Consider the following 20129-nt stretch of genomic DNA (forward strand, 5'->3'; position numbering starts at 1 on the left):
GACGTGAAGAACTGCTGTAAGCCCCTCAGGAATGAGCCTAGAAGCCGAGCTATGCTCAGATGAACACGTGTGACACAAGACACTGGGCTCTTTCATAACTCACTTTTAAATCAATCACTTGGTTTATGTACATTGATAACGATAAAGTTTCAGCCGTGTTTATGCATAACTTCAATAGATAGAGATTCATGACTGGTTGGGGAAAAACAAATATGGATTACCCCTCTGCAAACTAGGAAGGAGTTGATGAAGCAGTTTGATCTCCAGAGTACAAAGTTTATTTGTAAATCATAAGCTCCAGTAATGCATGTCCAAATCTCATCACTTTAGTTTGGTGTGCTCTGTCAACATTTTGCTCTAGGTGACTTTAAAAAGCGTTGGTGTCCCTGTAGTCCATAGTGGCTGCAGTCTAGCAGATCGTTCAATATTGCTAGCAGCACGTTAGAGCACTACTGAGACAGCAGGCTGAGGTATCTGTATCAGTTGTAAACCAGATATGAGACGTCAGTTTAACAAACCACTGAAGCAAAAGTGAACTTTTTTTCTGTTTATTTGTTCGAGATGAGCTGGGGTTGTATTGATAGTGCCTGTCTTAAACGATTCACTCCTGGTGTGCAAAATAAAGTGTGTCCTTTGCTTGCAGTTTGCAAGCGATTCTCTTAGAAATGGGGTGTTACCATGGTCCAGTCACATCTTGAATCATCTGCGTCACAATGTCGTCTTTGTTTTGAATACAGAATGACATACTCCGTTCCGAGTTCCAATTAGGAGGGTTGCGTAAAAATATCTGATTTGCCATTTTCTTTAAAGCTCCTTCGAGCTAAACATGCAGCAGTGAAGCAGCCAAAGTTGCCACTGTTCTTACATCTTTAACATGTAAACAGGTGTTTGCCGGTCCTTAAAGGGTCTTAAACACACCCTGACCTGGACAGGATCCTTGCCAGGGTCAGCTACTAGTGGTAGTAGGGGATTGTCATCAGGGTGTGGACAGAGACAAACCATCACAGAGTTGCCAACTTTCAAGGCTGACTTGAGACGTGAATAGGTGAGCTGCATTGAAGTCAATGGAATTGTATTTTTCATGCTAGCATAAGACAGGACATAAAAGCATGTGTCTCACACCAAAAGTGTGAGAGACGGCTACCCGCCCATCACACGGGTAGAGCTGTCACTGAGGCAAAACCAGTTCAAAGACACAGTTACCTTTTATGACATCACATCCTGTGCCAGAGATACCACCTGACCTCTCCCTGAGTCCAGCATTCAGTCTGTTTGACGGACGGCATGCTATTTCTGGTGCTGTGCGAGGCAGCACTGTCCTCAATACGTCCTCTTGAGAACGCATCCTTCTGTACTCAGCACTTTCATGTCCTCTTTTAAACACTGCACACGTTATTCCCAGATGGTGTGCTTATTCCAGTACATCTCAGGAACAACAACAAAGAAATGAGTAGAAAGGGAAACTCCTCTTGGACTTGTACAGTACACCCCGGCCTCTGTGAAACTCAAACTCACAACGTTGATATGTACGCCAGCAAGCCCCTTACGCACCATCAGCCAGGAGTTTTACTAACTGACTCTACATCTTACTCGACGTACTGCCCCTGTCCTGTGCAGCCTTCTGCTGGTGCGAGGGGAAAGTGGACAGACGTTCTCCTTCTCCGAGTCAGACTTGAACAGAGATGATAATGATGATGCAATCATGCATATAAAGTACAGAACATGTCACCTAACTATGATACTTAAATAATACTCATAACCTCACATGATGCTGTATAGAGCTCTCCTTCAGCTTCGCCCCACATCACCATGATTTAACACATCATGAAGTACACATAAAAACAGCTCAATATTGATGTAGCATTCAAAATGTAACAGACAGTCTTCCCATATATCAGCTCTAAAAGAAGATAAAGTAAACATTGATGAAAAAGCTATTGAGATTGGTAATGCAGCCTACCCTAATACCACAGATCCACTAGAAACAAGAAGCACATAGCTTTTGTGTGTGTGTGTGTGTGTGTGTGTGTGTGTGTGTATTGAGGGGGGGGGAGACACACGCTGTCGTGTGTCGCCCCCCTCCCCATCCCAGTCTAAGCAGATATGTCCTGAGCTGAGCATTTGTCCGCTCTCTTCGGCTCCGAGGCGAGGCCTACTTGTCGACGAGCTTGGCTAGGCTCTGCCGGATGTCATTGAGGTCGCCGATCTTCAGGTCCAGGATGCCGATGATGCGTCGCACCTCGCTCTCCGCCTGGTCATGCTCGTCCCGCGAGGATGCCAGAGTCTCTTCCGCCGCCTGCACGCGCTGCTCCAGATCTGCGTTCTGCACCTCCAGGTCCTAGAACCCAAAGAACCAGAAAGGTTACTAACAGAGGTCTCAAATCAAATCAAGTCGAGGCAGTACTACAGTATATCGTGGACCATGAATCACTTAGTAACAATAAAGTTTAGGCTTAAGTATTAATCCAAATTTAAAGTTAGCACACGTCTGCAGCAAAACACTACCAACAAAGGCATTCAGATAGTGAAGTCTGATTAAGATCCGGCCCTGATCTGGCCCTGTCCTGGAATGGACCTGTTCCAAGCACCCAAAGAAGAGCCAAAACAATACCATTTGCATTGCATTTACATTTCATTTTATTTAATTTAATCACTCTTCATTAATGAAATCCTGTACAGTATATGTCAGCTAATTCTGGCATCAGACACTGGCATCAACCAAGCACCCACTTATGTGATGTCCATACCTACTATTTCATTCAAGCATATCAGTAATAATTCATTTTGTATTACATATTTCCGGTTCTCCCTCTCCTGTCTTCTCGCATCCTGTTGGGGGTTTCCTCTTTGTTTACCCCTCTACTCCTGTGATTTACATTTAGATGCATTTATTTATCCCAAGTGACTTAGAGTACAGTACAGCACATATAAATCAGTATGTGAGCTCCTTCAGTATCGAACTCGGCTGAGCTCCAGGATCTCTCTTATAACACAGAATTAACTATAATTCAGTTATATAGTATAGTGTATAATATAGCACATCATATATATGTAGGGCAGTAGAAAAACAACCACACAGATCACTCACTGCACACTCCTTAAATCATTAGGAGTGCCTATATCAGCTAAACTCTAAAGTGGCGTGGAACTGTACATTAGAGAGCGGGTGAGTCTATGTTTTGTAAATCTGTCATTTGATTAACTTAGCACTACCTACATAACAGCAGACCAGGCTAGGCAGAGTCATCTGCTGTCTTCTCTAAGCACCACAGTGCTTATAACATTTATATAACATGTTTAATGTGGCACGGTGGCTCAGGTGCTTGCACTGCCGCCTCACAGCAAGAAGGTCATGGATTCGATTCCCGCATGGGGCGCTGTTGGCTCTGGGGGGCAGGTCCCCCCCCGGACCTTCAGTGTTCAGGTGGGCTATCTCTGTGTGGAGTTTGCATGTTCTCCCCGTGTTCACAAGGGGTTTCCTCCACTAATAACCCCAACAGAACACTCCTGTCCAAGACGGACGGTTCACTTGGTCCCCGGGCGCTTACAAGCTGCCCACTGCGTGTGCGTGTGTGTGTCCTGTGTCACCTCCATAAATGCACGTGTGTGTTGCAGTGTGTCGTGTGTGCCATTAAAACCTGACAATTATTATTAAAGCCACTGTTGCACCAGGACGTTCCCTAGATTGGTAAAACGTGACTAGGGTGCTAAATCAGGGGGCCAGACCAGGTCAGATCCATTCATATTGTCTTTGTTGCCTGAAGTGTTTCTGATTCCTCCATTACTGGGGTAGTGTTTGGTGAAAACAAGCCGCGACGTCTGCATGATTAAAACCCACATCGGCCTCCCTCTCAGTAAGAGGCTCACGCTGTGGGGTTCGTTACGGCCTCTCCATCTCTCTTTACGTTCATCCATACATTTACATACAAATGAGAGAGCGTCCCAGTCCCAGGGGGTTTAAATGATGACATGTCTGTTTGTGGAGGAGTGGGAGCATCTGTGAAGCCTGCATTAGCATGCGTTGAGTGTGCTAGCAGGTGAGCGCCTGATAGCCTGTCACTGGAGCTCCTGCTACCTCAGACTCACCTGCAGTCTCTCTGTGGCCTCCTCCCTCTCCTTTTCCAGCTCATTGAAATCCGATTTCTTGCTCTGCAGATTGTGGATTTCCTACAAAAAAAAAAAAAACAGAACAAATGTAATACTTCATATCGTGTGGCTGCACTTTTAACAGTTCCCACCAGTTTGCTACAGATAATATCAACCAGTGTGAGAATGAATGTCAGCTCACTATTCCACTTCAATGACCTAGTCAAGGTTTTTATTTTCAATGACAAACACTAAGCACAGCGTCCCAACTAAGCCTCCTTTGCACGTGGGTGAGGGGAAGAATGCCTTCCATTATTTACCACATCCACATAATAGCTGACTCTGAGATGCACTGTCTGCCTAAATTAAATATGACTTAGCGCCTTTCCCCCCAGCATGGCTGATTACCCTTTCCAGCACCTCGCGTGGCCTCAGCCTGTATCATGGTGAGAGTAGAGGGGCCAATGAATCTCATCACTGAAGCTACGCTAACACCTCATCATCTGGAGCAGTCACAGGGAGAAGTGCTCTCCCATTTCACTAATTAGGCCAAGTCAGGGCACGTCACAATGCTAACACGCTATTTTAAAAGCCTATGCTTTGATGAAACACGAGAGCAAGATGGCTTGTTATAAACAATCAGTGTTTCATCCCAGGCCAATAACATGTTTGGTAATACATCAGTGATAAAACCAGTGATGTTGCTTTATGTGGCTCCTCAGAGTGAGGTTTACTCAGCGCTGCTGCGATCAAAGTGTCTGCGTGTTTCTTTGGCCAGCAGGCTCTCGTGGGTAAATTAGTAAAAATGTTAATGACTGAAGAAGTTCCCACAGGGGGCAGAGAGCATCGGAGAGAGACTCTAAATGTGTTTCATAAAACTGAGAACAACGTGCAGAAGATTGATTATAGTCTTCTCTCTCTGTTTCACAACATTCTCTTTCTCTCTCTCCCTCTCTCTGCATCTTTCTTTCCCTCTCTCTCTCTTTGTACTCCATTCTATTTTTCTCTTTTTCTCTTTATGCCTCTCTCTCTCCCTGTACCCCATTCTCTCTCTCTCTCTCTCTCTCTCTCTCCCCGTACCCCATTCTCTCTCTCTGTTTCACTTTATCTCTCCCCCTCTCTCTCCCTCACTCACTCCCTCTCTCTCTCTCTGCATCTTTCTCATCTCTACCCCTCTCTCTCCCTGTGCCCCATTTTCTCTCTCTCTCTTTCTCTTTGTGCCTATCGCTCGCTCTCCCTCTCTGCATCTTTCTCTCCCTGTACCCCATTCTCTCTCTCTCTCTCTCTCTCTTTCTCTTTGTGCCTCTCTCGCTCTCTCTTCTTCACTCCCTCTCTCTCTGCATCTTTCTCTTCTCTCCCCCTCTTTCTCCCTGTACCCCATTCTCTCTCTCTCTCTCTCTTTCTCTTTGTGCCTCTCTCCCCCTCTCTCTCCTGTACCCCCTCCCTCTCTGAGGTCCCTAAACGAGTCCTGACTGAGTGGGCATGGCACACGTCCCTAAAAGAGTCCTGAGTGGGCACTGAGGTGGCGCTGCTGGCAGCCATTGGTTTGCGGGGCGTTACCTCATCTTTAACCTTGAGCAGCGCCTCCAGCTCCTCCAGAGATTGGCTCAGGTTGTCTCTGCCAGTCTCACCAGGCTCCGGCCGGCCAACCTGGGTCTCCAGCTCTGTCACCTGCACACACACACACACACACACAGTCAGAGCAGACAGGAGATAGAGAGAAAGAGTGAGGACAATAATATGAGAGGCAAGACACACAAGGAGAGATAGACAATAGGAAGGACAGAAAAGAGAGGGAGGGACGGAGAGACACAGACAATAAGAGAGATTAGAGAGATTAGAGAGAGACAGAACAGAGATCCATATACAATGGAAGAGAGGGAAAAGCAAGGATAGAGACATGGATACAATAGAAGAGGGAAAGAGAGATGAAGAGGAAGACAACGAGGGAGGAGAGAGAGACACCCACACAAGGAAGACAGAGAGAGGAGCTCTGTTTGTATTGAGCAGAAGGCCATTGTTTCAGTTCCGCTACTAAGACAAGAAGGTTGAAAACAGTATTTAACATGTACAATAACCACCAAGGGAATAATTAGGAGGAGGAAGCAGAGATTAACAATGAGTGCTTTAGGGTGCTGTATGTTCTCTCTCTCTCTTTCTTTCTTTGTTTCCTTTTGTCTTATTTTTCTGTCTCTCTCCTTCCCTTTCCCAATCTTTATTTTCTTTCTACTCTCACACATTAACAGTATCTGTTCATATAGATTCATATGGTATCTGTTCATATAGATTCATAAGGTATCTGTTCATATAGATTCATATGGGTATGTATATATCTGTTCATATAGATTCATATGGGTATGTATATATCTGTTCATATAGATTCATATGGTATCTGTTCATATAGATTCATAAGGTATCTGTTCATATAGATTCATATGGGTATGTATATATCTGTTCATATAGATTCATATGGGTATGTATATATCTGTTCATATAGATTCATATGGTCTCTGTTCATATAGATTCATGGGTGTCAGTTCATCCCTCACAGGATTCTTGGCGGGAGGCTGCAGTGCTCGCTTGCGTCTCCGAGGCGCGTGATTGGCGGAGCAGTGACAGGACCATGCAGTGCTGCGTCTCTTATGGCTGCCTGTCAGACATGTTCCTGCCTGCCTGCCTGCTCTGGGGCTCCCAGGCACACAGAGAGGCGTGAGCCCAGGGCAGCCCTGGCAGGAGGAAACGTGTCTCGGCACACCTCACCAGACTAGGAGATAAGAGCGCAGGGGGGGGGGTCACGTCGCAATTATCATGGGGTCATCTACCCATCTCTCCAGCCTGCTCACACACTGCAATCAACATGGCATCACCAGCCAGACTGGCGGCCCATTTCAAACAATCTGCCTTTCAAACTATTCCCTATTCTGATTCAGAGCATTTTTACCTCAGAATGATGACTAAAAAGGCATGCTAATCTAGTGAGACAAAACCATATCCAGTTACACACAATGGAGAATGACTAGCAACTGCAAAGCTGAACAGAGTCTAACATGAGTATGGGAGAGACACAGTGTAATGAGTGTTCTTCTTTAGCGCACTACTGAGTTCACTGCTTCTTTTGTACACTGCTGAGTGTTCTTCTTTAGTGCACTACTTAAGTGTTCTTCCTTAGCATGGAAGACCAAAGAATGCAGCAAGAGATTAGTACTCTTCTAGAATTTCAGAGTGTTCCGCTAGAGTGACATATTGAGTGGATCAATGGGGATACTTCTAGAACTCTGACATTTGTCATGAGAGACGGGTATTACACAGTTCTACAGGCCTATCATTGGGGGAGAGGGCCATGTGTGTGAGGGGGGGGGGGGGGGGGGGGTGAGAGAATATGATCCCCAAAAAATCTCAGACTCCCTCTGGTCATTTGTCTTGTGGAAGTGGGGCAACAGTTGTACAGATCTCCGTCCTGAACCCCCCCCCCCCCGAATCCCCCGGAGAGGTGGCCTACTTTGTGGTGCCACCTGTCTGACTTTGCAGCACCAATAACCTTTAGTGAGGCTGACACAGAGCCTGGTGCCCCGCTCTCCCTGCTCACGTCACCACGGTAACTAAACTAACACTACAGACGATTCTCATGGCCGATTTGCCACACTTGGAACGCACCAGATGAAAGACTTTCTGCCTTATTAATTCACACTGAGGGCGGAATGGTTTGGAGTCACATTTAACTTATGTGTGGAGCGACTGCCTGCTGCATATCGAGGCGCGATTGCTGGAGTCCTGGAGGTGATACAACAGCAGCTGCTTAAATCGTTTTCCTGACAAAATCTATGAATTTTCCAGAGAAACAGGCAGCAGTCTGAGTGAAAACACAAGCAAAATGCTTTAATAAACAGCAAACTGCCGAAAATCTCAGGAGTAACAGGTAAGTGCACCCCCTACCCCCCCCACACAAACGTGTCTGTGTCTGTGTCTGTGTCTGTGTCTGTGTCTGTGTCTGTGTCTGTGTCTGTGTCTGTGTCTGTGTCTGTGTCTGTGTCTGTGTCTGTGTCTGTGTCTGTGTCTGTGTCTGTGTCTGTGTCTGTGTCTGTGTCTGTGTCTGTGTCTGTGTCTGTGTCTGTGTCTGTGTCTGTGTCTGTGTCTGTCTCCCCCCCCCTCTATCTCTTTCCTGCTTCTTCTCACTCAATAGTCTCCCTCGTCATCTTTGTGTATGTATATATATATATATATATATATATATGATATATATATATGTATGTATGTACGTATATATATATATATATATATATATCAGCTCTCCAGGCAGCAGGTAAGATTGAATTTCACATCCCATAAAGCAGCCATTTTAAAATCACACCTGGCGGATCTGGGCCAGATCCGGGCCACACTCTCCCCAGAGCCGGCTTCTCCAAGTGACACGCTTTAGTGGTATTATTATTCTAGACTGTCAAGGCCTCCACCCTGATGCTCATTTATTTCTCTCTCTCTCTCTCTCTCTCTCTCTCTCTCTCTCTCTCTCTCTCACCTGTTCTCTGAGTCTCTCCGTCTCCTCCTGGTACTCTGCCAGCTGTTGCTTCCACTGGTCCACGCTGGTGTTGGCCTCGTGCAGGGCGGCCACCAGCTTGGCGTTGCTGTCCTGGAGCGTGAACAGCTCTGCCTCCATGTTGATCTCACAGATGGACCTGGAGGAAGACCAGCAGCACCGCAGGAGTGATGGGCACCATGGGTTGGCATCATTCTCTGTCATGTATATGTTTATTCATTGAACTCATAGAAACAGTATACATGTGGGAAGAAAACAGCTGTCTGGAGCATGAAGGATGAAACATTGCAATGAAGTATTGTTTAAAAAAGCATCGCCACTGTTGCCATGGGGGACGCTGAGCAAACAGCACAGTCAGAGGGGGAGTCATCTACTTCTGGGAACCCATATCACAGCACGCCTCTATGGGAACCCATATCTCAACACGCCATGACTCTCATAATGTACCGAACACACACTGTGAGGAGATACCCAGAGACTGTGTGTGTGTTTGTGTGTGTGTGTATGCTGTATATCATTAATCATTTTTATCGTTTTGTTTATTTCATGAACTACAACCTAATGAAAAGAGCCTGGGGATGAAACAACTAGGTGCAATTACATTTGTCCCACTGGACTCAGACGTTAGGATCTATAATTGATTACCTAAGCAAGAGCTGTAGAGATAAGTGTGTGTGTGTGTGTATATGTGTGCGTCTGTCTGTCTGTCTGTGTGTGTGTGTGTGTGTGTGTGTGTGTGTGTGTGTGTGTGTGTGTGTGTGTGTGTGTGTGTGTGTGTGTGCGAAAGCAAGTGTGTACATGTGTGAATGTCTGAATGTGTGTGTGTGTGTGTGTGTGTGTGTGTGTGAGAGCAAGTGTGTACATGTGTGAATGTCTGAATGTGTGTAAGGGAGGTGATTGGAGAGTGCTAGGAGTGCAAAGACGCTGTCCACAGAGGAAACACAGGAAATGGGCTGTGAGAGCCTCTCTCTCCTCTGCTTTGATCACACTAATGGAGGTCTGAATGGGTCTGAGGCTGTCTGTGTGTGACTAAGACTGTTAGGAACTAATTATGAATTACACTCCAACCTGCACCCTATTCACACACCAGCCATACACTCCAACCTGCACCCTATTCACACACCAGCCAAAGACGTCAGGTCCACAAGGGGAGAACATAATGACTATGACGACAATAGGTATTATAGATATTCATAAAAGCACTTCCAAACATACCTAAACCACCAGGAGGCAGCTTTTAAATGTGTCTTATGGTAAAACCTTAATCTTGGTTTGAATCACTATAAATATATTACTATAACACATAACGTGCTTCACAAACAATGTCGTACAGAAGAAAAAAATATATAAGAACAGAATTTTTTCCTCTAATGTTAGGGTTCAGCAGTCCTGTCATCCGACCTCATATTTCCAGTGACATGAACAGCAGACCGTCCGATGATGATTCTGTGGGTAAAACAGCCGTCCTGGCTCTGAGCTCTGGGCTGGAGTTGGATTGGATCCTCACCTCTGCCCCTGTAACCACCCTGAGTCTGTCTGATTCTCTGTTACTGAGGCAGATCCTGGGTCAGAGACTAAAAGTCCTGCCGTGTTTTCGCTCCAGTCGCACCCTGAGCCAGCTGACCTCACTCATTAGTGCTGTACCACTTAAGATGGATGACCCAAAATGGCAGGAATGGATTTACTCACAGCACCTGGAGTACTGCATCATAGGGGCCAGAGCAGGTGAGGGGGTGGGTTGTGTGTGTGATGGAGATAGACCTTTCACAGATGATGTAGACACACACACACACACACACACACACAAACACACAGAGATACACACACACAGGCTTGTTCATCTGGCATTCCTATTTCCAGATGCACACACGCCTGAACATACTCCTACCTTGACACTCCACACTGTAACATGCACACACACAGATACTTAACCGAATGCATGAGCGTGTACTTTAAGTACCACCCACTCTCTCACTCTCTCTCTCTCTCTCTCTCTCTCCTTCCCTTACCCTTCCGAGAGCATCTTCTTGATGCGCTCCTTCTCGACCGTCAGCTCCATGTCTGCGCTCTTGCTGCGGAAGAGTTTGTCCTCCCCAGGGCCGTTCACCGCCAGGAGGGGGGGGGAGTGACGCTCCTCCGACAACTCCTGGAATGGGGGGGTCAGAACACACACAAACTCAAGCAGGGCACACACATACACTACACACACACACACACACACACACACACACACTCCCGGGGCCCTTTAAAGGCCTTCATTAGCTCGCTGTGAGCTGACAGCTGACATAAATTCCACTGCAGTACTGAGCCTAGATGGTCAAAGAAGAGAAAACCTCCTTTTACAATAAACCAACAGCAGAGACAGACATGACTTCAGATGCATTACTGAAATACATCCATAATGAGTGCCAAGATTTAGTTTACTAATGTGAAGGTGATGCCCTCAGTCTCTATTGTGTGTGTGTGCGTGCGTGCGTGCGTGCGTGCGGCATCTCACAGGACTAATGCTGTCAGAATCCATTGTGTCAGCGTCCGTTTCTGACTATACTGTGTGTGCATGTATGTGTGATGTGTGTGTCTCTCAGTGCTCCAATAATGTGTGTTAGCACCTGTGTGTGTGTGTGTGTGTGTGTGTGTGTGTGTGTGTGTGTGTGTGTGTGTGTGTGTGTGTGTGTGAGAGAGTGTGTGTGTGTGTGTGTGTGTGTGTGAGAGTGTGCCTCATCTCTGATGTCCTGGTGTGTTCTGCTTAAGTGCTCCATTGAGCTCTATTCAGAGTAGGCTTCACTCGCTGTGCGTTTCATCCCCCAGCAATGGATTCTGACAGCATAAAAGCTCAGCACTGTACACACACTCACTCGGGATAGGCACACCACACTGTTTGCGGTTTAACACATCCACGGAACACACACCACCCCCTCCATTTGAACACACTGCAGGAACACACACCACCCCATCCATTTGAACACACTGCAGGAACAAACACCACTGCATCTATTTGAACACACTCCAGGAACACACACTCCACTCTATGTGTGTTAGAACACATACCACCCCGTCTGTTAGAACACACACACACACACACACACAGGGAAAACACACCACAGTGTGCATTTAAACATTCTCAGGTAACGCACACTGCGGAAACACACATCACGGTGTGTGTTTAAACACAGGCTGTTTGAACTCAGTGGTGTGTGTCGGTTCAGCTCTCTACCCTCCGCAAACACCAGTGGGGGGAATGTGAGCAGCCCAGTAACCTCAGGTGTGTGTGCCTGAACTGGCCCTGATCTGGCCCTGATGATCCGCGCCACAGTCTGCCCCTATCTGGTGAGATACAGGCTGCTATTGAGCCACATAGCAGACATGGGCGAGGGGATGAAGAAGAGCCGAGGCAGTGTGTGTGTGTGTGTGTGTGTGTGTGTGTGTGTGTGTGTGTGTGCGTATGTGTTTCTGTGAGTGTGTGTGTGTGTGTGTGTGTGTGCGTGTGTTTCTGTGAGTGTGTGTGTGTGCGTGTGTGTGTGCGTATGTGCCTGTGTGCGTGAGCGTGTGTGCGTATGTGCCTGTGTGTGTGTGTGTGTGTGTGTGTGTGTGTGTGCGTATGAGTATGTGTTTCTGTAAGTGTGTGTGTGCGCTTCTCATTTGCAACGACAAGCGAAGCCACACAGAATCAGTGTAGAGACACACACACACACACACACACACACACACACACACACACACACACACACATATACAGTATATATACAACAGGCACATAAACAAACAAATAAACACACACACACAAACACACACAGATAATATGCCAGCTCTAGGGTAAGTTAATCATCCTTGGAGTGCTCCTCAAAGGCAGTGTGTGGGTGTGTGTGTGTGTGTGTGTGTGTGTTTGTGTACGTGTGTGTGTGTGTGTGTGTGTGCGTGTACGTGTGTACGTGTGTGTGATGCCCGCCTCATGCTCCAGCCCGTGAGGGAGCAATTCCCACAACGATGGCTTTCCATTTCAGAGCAGGGTACGGCTCCATCTCTCCTTCTCCCTCTCCATTTCCATCCCTCTCTTTCCATCTTGGCTTGATTACTTGCTCTCTCTTTCTCTCTCTCTTCTCTCCCTCTTCTCTCCCCCTCTCTCTCTCTCTTCTCTCCCTCTCTTTCTCTCTCTCTTTTCTCCCCCTCTCTCTCTCTTGCTCTCTCTATCTCTCTCTCTTCTCTCCCTCTCTCTCTTCTCTCACTTCTCTCTCTCTCCCTCTTTTGGTCTTCTTCTTCTTCTTAGTCACTCCTTCTGTGTCATCCCCCACTTTTTCTCTCTCTGTCATTCTCAATGTCTCCATGTATTTCCATCTCACTTTACATTTCTGTTATCTCCTCTCCCCCTCCCCCTCTCCCTTGACTCTCGCTATCCCTCTCTCTCACTCTCTTACTCTCCTCTCTCTGTCCCTCTCTCCCTTTTCTCCTCTCCTCTTCCCTGCCATGTGAGGAGAACGCGCTAGAGACTCTGTCTTCTGTTCTCTTCCTTCATCTTCCATCTTCTTCTGCATCTCCTTTTCTTTCTTTCACTCCATTTCCCTCTCTCTCTGTTCTTCCTCCCATTCCTCTCTCTCTCTCTCTCTCTGTGTGTATGGTTAATACATTTAAAAGGGTGAAGAGCGTAATCAAAGGGAAGACAACCCGGCGCTGAGGCCATTGGCAGGGGAAGAACAGAGATTGAATTATACATCCAGCGAGGGTCATGTTTAAATAATGAACATTACATCTTTCCAACTTCCCATGTCCTCCCTCTCCACTCCACTCCTCTCCTCTCCCTCTCTCTATCTCTCTCTGATGAACTCCGGTCTTCCACTTAGCACCAGTGCAAACATGAGATAGCTCTCTTAAAACTACTGATTAAAAATACAACACAGTGAGGGAGGGAGAGGAGTAGGGTTGGGTACCGAGAACCGGTACCAATATGGAACCGGTTCCAATACAACCGGTACCTACCCGGACCGAAATGCAACGCAAATTTCGGTGCTTCATTTCGGTGCCTGAGCCAATTGAACACGGTCGCTAGGCAGATTCTGTGGGGCACATGTAAAACTGCCCCAGCTCCCAATGTAAACTTTGTCCTGTATCGCTCACGCTCATTGGTGTTTTCATAGCAACAGTCTTATCTGATAAATGCCGAAATGAAGCACCGAAATCTGCGTTGCATTTCGGTCCGGGTAGGTAACGGTTGTATTGCAACCGGTTCTGATATGACAGTGAAGAGCAGGCAAGCACAAACAAAACTAGCCATCAACCTTTTAACAGAGAAAATACAGAAAGGTAAACGGTCAAAAGTGTGGCTGTATTTCGCACAAAAAGATTCAAACATCGCGACGTGCAGCAAATGCAACAAAATAATTGCGTGAAAAGAGGGGAGAGAAGGCAAGAGTCAACGGCAGATCAGCAACCGAAGACTGAAAAATATACGGAGATGACAGCTAAACTACCAACGGTAGTCTCTTAAAGGGGCAGTACACATTTTCTAGTACTCAGTGTGTTCAAGTAACAAGAGTAACTATAAACAAGATAGAAAAGATAGGTATAAACAAATCATAAAATGGTGAAATTTCATGAAATAAATGCAAACAAAATAATACATTTTTGACTCCAAAGGCCAATATGCTCATATTTTTGCAAAAGAAGTTTGAAGCTGTTTTTTGTATTTATTTATATTTATTTAAGTATACTATAAACTGTTGTTTACAGTTAATATAATGTTCATAGTTTGAAGTTAAAAAGTTTGAAGCTGTAGTTGGAAGCCAAGTGTTTTGTATGTATTTATATTTATAATATACTTTAAACAGTTCATATATTGTTCAATTGTGTGTGTACAGGCCTCATCGACAGCATCGGAGAGGGTTTTCTCCTGTGCAGGTCATGCGATTAGTCAGGAAAGGTGTCGCATTTTGCCGGAGAAGGCAAATATGCTGATATTTCTACAAAAGAATTGCTGAAGTATTGAAGCTGTAGTGTGTGTACAGAGTGTGTGTGTGTGTTTTGTATTTATTTGTATTTATTTAAGTATAGTCTAAACTTTTGTTAACAGTTCATATATTATTTAAGTTTTAAGTTAAAAAGTGTTTTGTATTTATTTATATATATAATCTACTTTAAACAGTTCATATATTTGGCAATAAAAAAAGCCTTTCTTAAATGTCGTCAATCGTATTTTTATTTATTTATTTATTTTTTATAAAAGTATCGGTTCCGGCACCGTTTAGGCACCGGTATCGTTTTAAAAGTATCGGTTATGTACCGGTATCGGATAAAAACCCAACGATACCCATCCCTAGAGAGGAGACTAATTAGACTGGAATCAAACAGGGACTTGCATTCTGAAGGCTCCATGTTGGGCTCCTGTGCAGTCTTACCATAGGGAGAACACTACTGCAGTCTTACCATAGGGAGAACACTACTGCAGTCTTACCATAGGGAGAACACTACTGCAGTCTTACCATAGGGAGAACACTACTGCAGTCTTACCATAGGGAGAACACTACTGCAGTCTTACCATAGGGAGAACACTACTGCAGTCTTACCATAGGCTTGGGAGAACACTTGGGAGAACACTCTTCTCATGTCAGAACTCATACTACATAGGACCTCTTTTATTGTGAGGTCTCTATATCTCCATCTCCATCTCTATCTCTATCTATCTATCTATCTATCTATCTATCTATCCATCTATCTATCCATCTATCTATCCATCTATCTATCTATCTATCTATCTATCCATCTATCTATCTATCTATCTATCTATCTATCTATCTATCTATCTATCTATCTCTACCTCTATGTCCCTGTATCTATCTATCCATCTAGCCATCTTTCCATCTGTCTATCTATCTGTCTGTCTATCTATCTATCTCCATCTATATATCTATCCAGCCATCCATCTATCTATCTTTCTTTCTTTCCCCATCTATCTATCTCTAATCTCTAATGTCTGTATCTTTATCTGTTTCAACACCAATGAGATTATGAGGACCAGAGAGCCATGGGGACAGCAGTGGCATCACAGTGGCATGACAGCCAATGGCCCGTCCTATAAGTGGGTTCCTTTGAGCTCCTGTCACTAAAGGGATGTCGAGGTCATTCCCTGTCTTAGTGGTCTTTGGTCTGGTTATTCCCTGTCTTAGTGGTCTGTGGTGGTTTCCAACCACCTGCACCAGAGAGTACCGAGCTGCCAGAGAGGATGCACTCACCTGAGAAAGCTGAAGAGGGGGTGGGATGGGGGGGTAGCATCCGCCAGGCGGGGGTCAGTCATGTGGAACAGAGAGACAGAGGGAGGAAGGGAAAGAGAAAGGGAGGGAGAGAAAAAGAAGAGAGAGAAGGAGAAACATCTTTTAGAAAGACAGAGTGAAAGCGCTTGAGCATCATATCTCCATTCGCTGTCCTCTCTTTGCCCAGCCCCGGAGCCAGAAATAGCACATCGGAGCCGAGACTGAGGCTTCACAGGTTTAATCCAATGAAACAAATACTTCAAAATGGAGTAGATGCTGTATCATCTCCCAGTAAGGGGAGCATTAAAGCGCTAAAGAGGCCTACCCCCTCTGTAATCCTGCCACAGCATCAGCCATGCACTGCAAAAGCTTCTCCAGCTGTGTCACACACACACTCACAGTCACACACACACACACACACACTCACTCAAACACTCAATCACACACAGTCACACTCTCTCACACACACACACACACACACACACACACAGACACTCACATACACATACAGACACATGCAAACACACATCACACATCACACACACACAGACACTCACATACTGTTAACTTATTTATGAATATGTATCTGTGGAGGTCATGTTTCACGTTTCCGGCATTCTTGCAAATACACAATTTTTTTTAGGGCGACCCCCAAACCCATGTTAACTAATTGATGAGCGCTTGCATTAAGGGAGTCTTTATTTATTTATTTATCTATTTATTTACTTATTTATTTGTTTGCCCTGTATTTGGAACACTCTGGCAGAATGAAATATGGATAAAGCCTTTATCGAGCGAGAGGAGGGTGTAACCTCTCTGCATCAGCGTTCGCTCAGGGCAGAGGCAGCGCAGCATGGACCAATCAGCTTCCAGATCCCAGCGCTGCTTTACATCATCAGATGTACATAGAAAGCTCTGCAGCAGGTACACACACACACACACACACACACACACACACACACACACACACACACACTACTGGAGGTGCAACCCTATGTACAGTACAGTATTTATATATTTCTCTTTTAGCCTCCAAAGCACCTCGCTTGGCCAGCTCAAGAAGGATTTACGCCCCAAACTTCCTTGCTTTTAAAGAAACTTGAGCTCAGGTCCAGAATGACTTTGACCTCTTCTTTCCCCTCCACTGTTTACATCCATTACTCCCTGAATCTTCCTCTGTATATTGTGTTTTGTGTTTCCCTGTGGTATGACTGGGATAAAGTAAAGGAATGAAGTGAGCAACCATCACGTTTAGCCTCCTCTCTGTTGAGTCTGTCTCCTGAGGTCACGGGCTGGTCAAAGCTCACTGAGGGGACAGCAACACACACACACACAGCACAGGCTGCTGTCTCAGCGCTTCTCTACCAATACCGTCACGCACTCACCACATGCTCACACACACACACACACACACACACCACATGCTCAAACACACTCACACACACAGTCATACACACTCACACACTCTCACACACACTTTCACACACACCAGACTTACGTTCTCATCCACTTTTGGGCCACCCAGGACTGCAGTTCCTGAAAGCATCCTTCCGCAGTCACCATGGCAACCAGGAGAAAAGGCTGTTCAAGATGATCTCCCCTGTCATTTAACCTCAGAGGTTGATAAATAACTAACTTCACGGGACTATCTTCGCTATGGGACGCTGCTGTAGTCTCTCCACCCGGTCTACCCGTAGAAACCCTCGGCCAATTGCACCCACCGCCACCGCACTGCCGTACACTTACCCTACCTCATACCCTATGCTAGCATTTATATACAATATATATTATTGCCACCATCAACCTGTTTCTCTGCTCCTACTCCCCTTACCCCTGTAACAGTAAACCTTTGAGCACAGTGTATACCCACTAAACTGGTCTTGTTTGTATCATGTATTTACCACTGGATGTCTGTATATATATATTATGTACATCTACCAAATGCAGGCTATGTACAACACCTGTTGTTTCCCTTCCCCTTCTGCCACACAACCCTCCCCCTTCCCCCCTTCCTATCTCCACCCGGCCGACCTCAAGCAGATGGGTTCCCCCTTATGTGCCGTGGTTCTGCTTAAGGTTGCTTCCTGACTAACAGGGAGTTTTTTCTTGCCCGTGTTGCCATTGTGCTTGCACTAAGGGGGTTCAGGCTCTGGGCTCTGTAAAGCGCCTAGAGACAATTGTATTGTTATGGCGCTATATAAATAAAATTGAATTGAATTGAATTGGATGGATCAAGAGCTGTGTATGTGTAACCAGCGTTGTGTGGACAAGCACAGTCCCTAACCGGACTCGAACATGCAACCTCGCACAGGAAAAGTGGGCCTGCTAGCAAGGAGGCTAAAACCCATGGGTGCTAGTGCCTGTCGCTAGCACGTCTCTGAACGTGTCAGGGAGTGAGATTTACTCACTGCCCAGCACTGTACCCGCTGGCTACCGCTACATACAGGCGTGTGTGTGTGTGTGTGTGTGTGTGTGTGTGTGTGTGTGTGAGAGAGAGTGTGCGTGTGTATGTGTGTGAGAGAGAGAGAGAGAGAGAGAAAAAGAGAAAGAGAGAGAGAGAGAGAGAGAGAGAGAGAGTGTGTGTGTGTGTGTGTGTGTGTGTGTGTGAGAGAGAGATAGAGAAAGAGAAAGAGAAAGTGTGTGTGGGTGTGAGTGTGTGTGTGTGTGTGAGAGAGAGAGAGAGAAAGAGAGAGTGAGTGGAATAGATTCTGATCCCACACCTGAGCAGGGTGAGTGTGTGTGTGTGTGTGTGTGTGTGTGTGTGTGTGTGTTCCAGATGGTACTAAGCAAACGCAGAGAGCTCAGTCAGCTGTGGAGCATGGGTCACATCGTCTCGTGCGAACATAATGAACACACCCACACACACACACACACACACACACACACACACACACACACACACACACACACACACACACACACACACACACACACACACACACACACACACACCTCAGGTGTGGGATCAGAATCTATTCCACTTCAAACAGCTCACAGACGGTCATAATTGTGAGCAACTCATACTATTTGCACGAGGTCACTGGGAAAATGACGGCACATTCATTATGAGGCTGTTCACACCTGCCAATAACATGCGTCTTAGGTGATCTGATCACAAGTGGACAAGTACGTCAGTTCCCACCTGGCATTAAAGTGCGTGCGTCTCCACGTGCGTCTCAAGTGACCACTTGTGATCGGGTCTCACGTCCCCACTCTATATGCAAATACACGCGTACATCACTCACGTGTGCAAAGCCCATCTGCACGAGAGGCGGTGCCCTCCACTTCATTCACTGTGGCCCCTCACTCAAATAATTCTCATAATGATAAAGACAAATATCTTTAGTATATATATATATTTTTTTAAACTCTGCTGGGCATATCAACATCACAATGAAAATCACTCTGGGCCCAATAGAGTCAGATGATATGAGAACCGGTTAGCCTCAATATTATTATCTCCCAGTTAAAAATCGATTTTGGTACAGCATTCATATAGGCTATGTACGGGTCTGTTCACTAAATAACGTCAAGGCTAGTGTTGGGATTCTCTGATATTCAAGCACTCTGATGTTCAAATTAAATCTGGATTACTGTTAACCTTTTTATTTAACCTTAATCTTTTAATATATCTAGCTTTTCCAAATGTTTAGACGTCATGGACAAAGCCAGCTTTGGTGCGTACTCACACAAAATGAATGATAATGCCAGGTGTGAACAGGGCCTACGTCAATAACCCACTGGTGGCAGAGGCTGCTCTCTGTACCACTATAACCCACTGGTGGCAGAGGCTGCTCTCTGTACCACTATAACCCACTGGTGGCAGAGGCTGCTCTCTGTACCACTATAACCCACTGGTGGCAGAGGCTGCTCTCTGTACCACTATAACCCACTGGTGGCAGAGGCTGCTCTCTGTACCACTATAACCCACTGGTGGCAGAGGCTGCTCTCTGTACCACTATAACCCACTGGTGGCAGAGGCTGCAGTGTGAGGCTCTCTGTACTGCTGTGTGTGTCAGTATGCAAAAGCTCTGTTTCCTGCCAGTGATAGTGGTGTTGGTTTACTAGGGCCAATGATTTTCCGCGATAACGGAAAACGGACGGAATTCGCGGAATGAACACTTTGAAACGGAATTGCACCTTTGAAACGGAAACATCATTTTGTTCATACAAATCGCCCAAATTCCCCTGTATTTTGGGCTGCAAGGCTATGTTTCTTTCAAATAAACACAACAACGATTGGAACGATGAACAAACATTAATAAAAGAAC

The 20129-nt window shown here is 45.8% G+C and overlaps 1 protein-coding gene across 2 annotated transcripts in view; it reads right to left on the minus strand.

The window, feature by feature from the left end:
• Positions 1-262: 262 nt before the first annotated feature.
• Positions 263-20129, minus strand: part of LOC122129446 (homer protein homolog 3-like) — a 24042-nt gene continuing 4175 nt past the window's right edge. Inside the window, exons 3-8 of one of the 2 annotated variants that reach the window (XM_042704361.1) lie at positions 15841-15849; positions 10630-10766; positions 8603-8759; positions 5647-5757; positions 4087-4167; positions 263-2338 (exon numbers count right to left, since the gene is read on the minus strand). In XM_042704361.1, coding sequence (XP_042560295.1) covers positions 2153-2338; positions 4087-4167; positions 5647-5757; positions 8603-8759; positions 10630-10766; positions 15841-15849 — 681 coding nt within the window. In that variant the 3' untranslated portion in view covers positions 263-2152. The remainder of the gene's footprint in view (positions 2339-4086; positions 4168-5646; positions 5758-8602; positions 8760-10629; positions 10767-15840; positions 15850-20129) is intronic. The other variant, XM_042704363.1, reaches the window with a different exon arrangement.

Source organism: Clupea harengus, unplaced genomic scaffold, assembly GCF_900700415.2.
Source record: "Clupea harengus unplaced genomic scaffold, Ch_v2.0.2, whole genome shotgun sequence".
Classification (NCBI taxonomy): Eukaryota; Metazoa; Chordata; class Actinopteri; order Clupeiformes; family Clupeidae; genus Clupea; species Clupea harengus.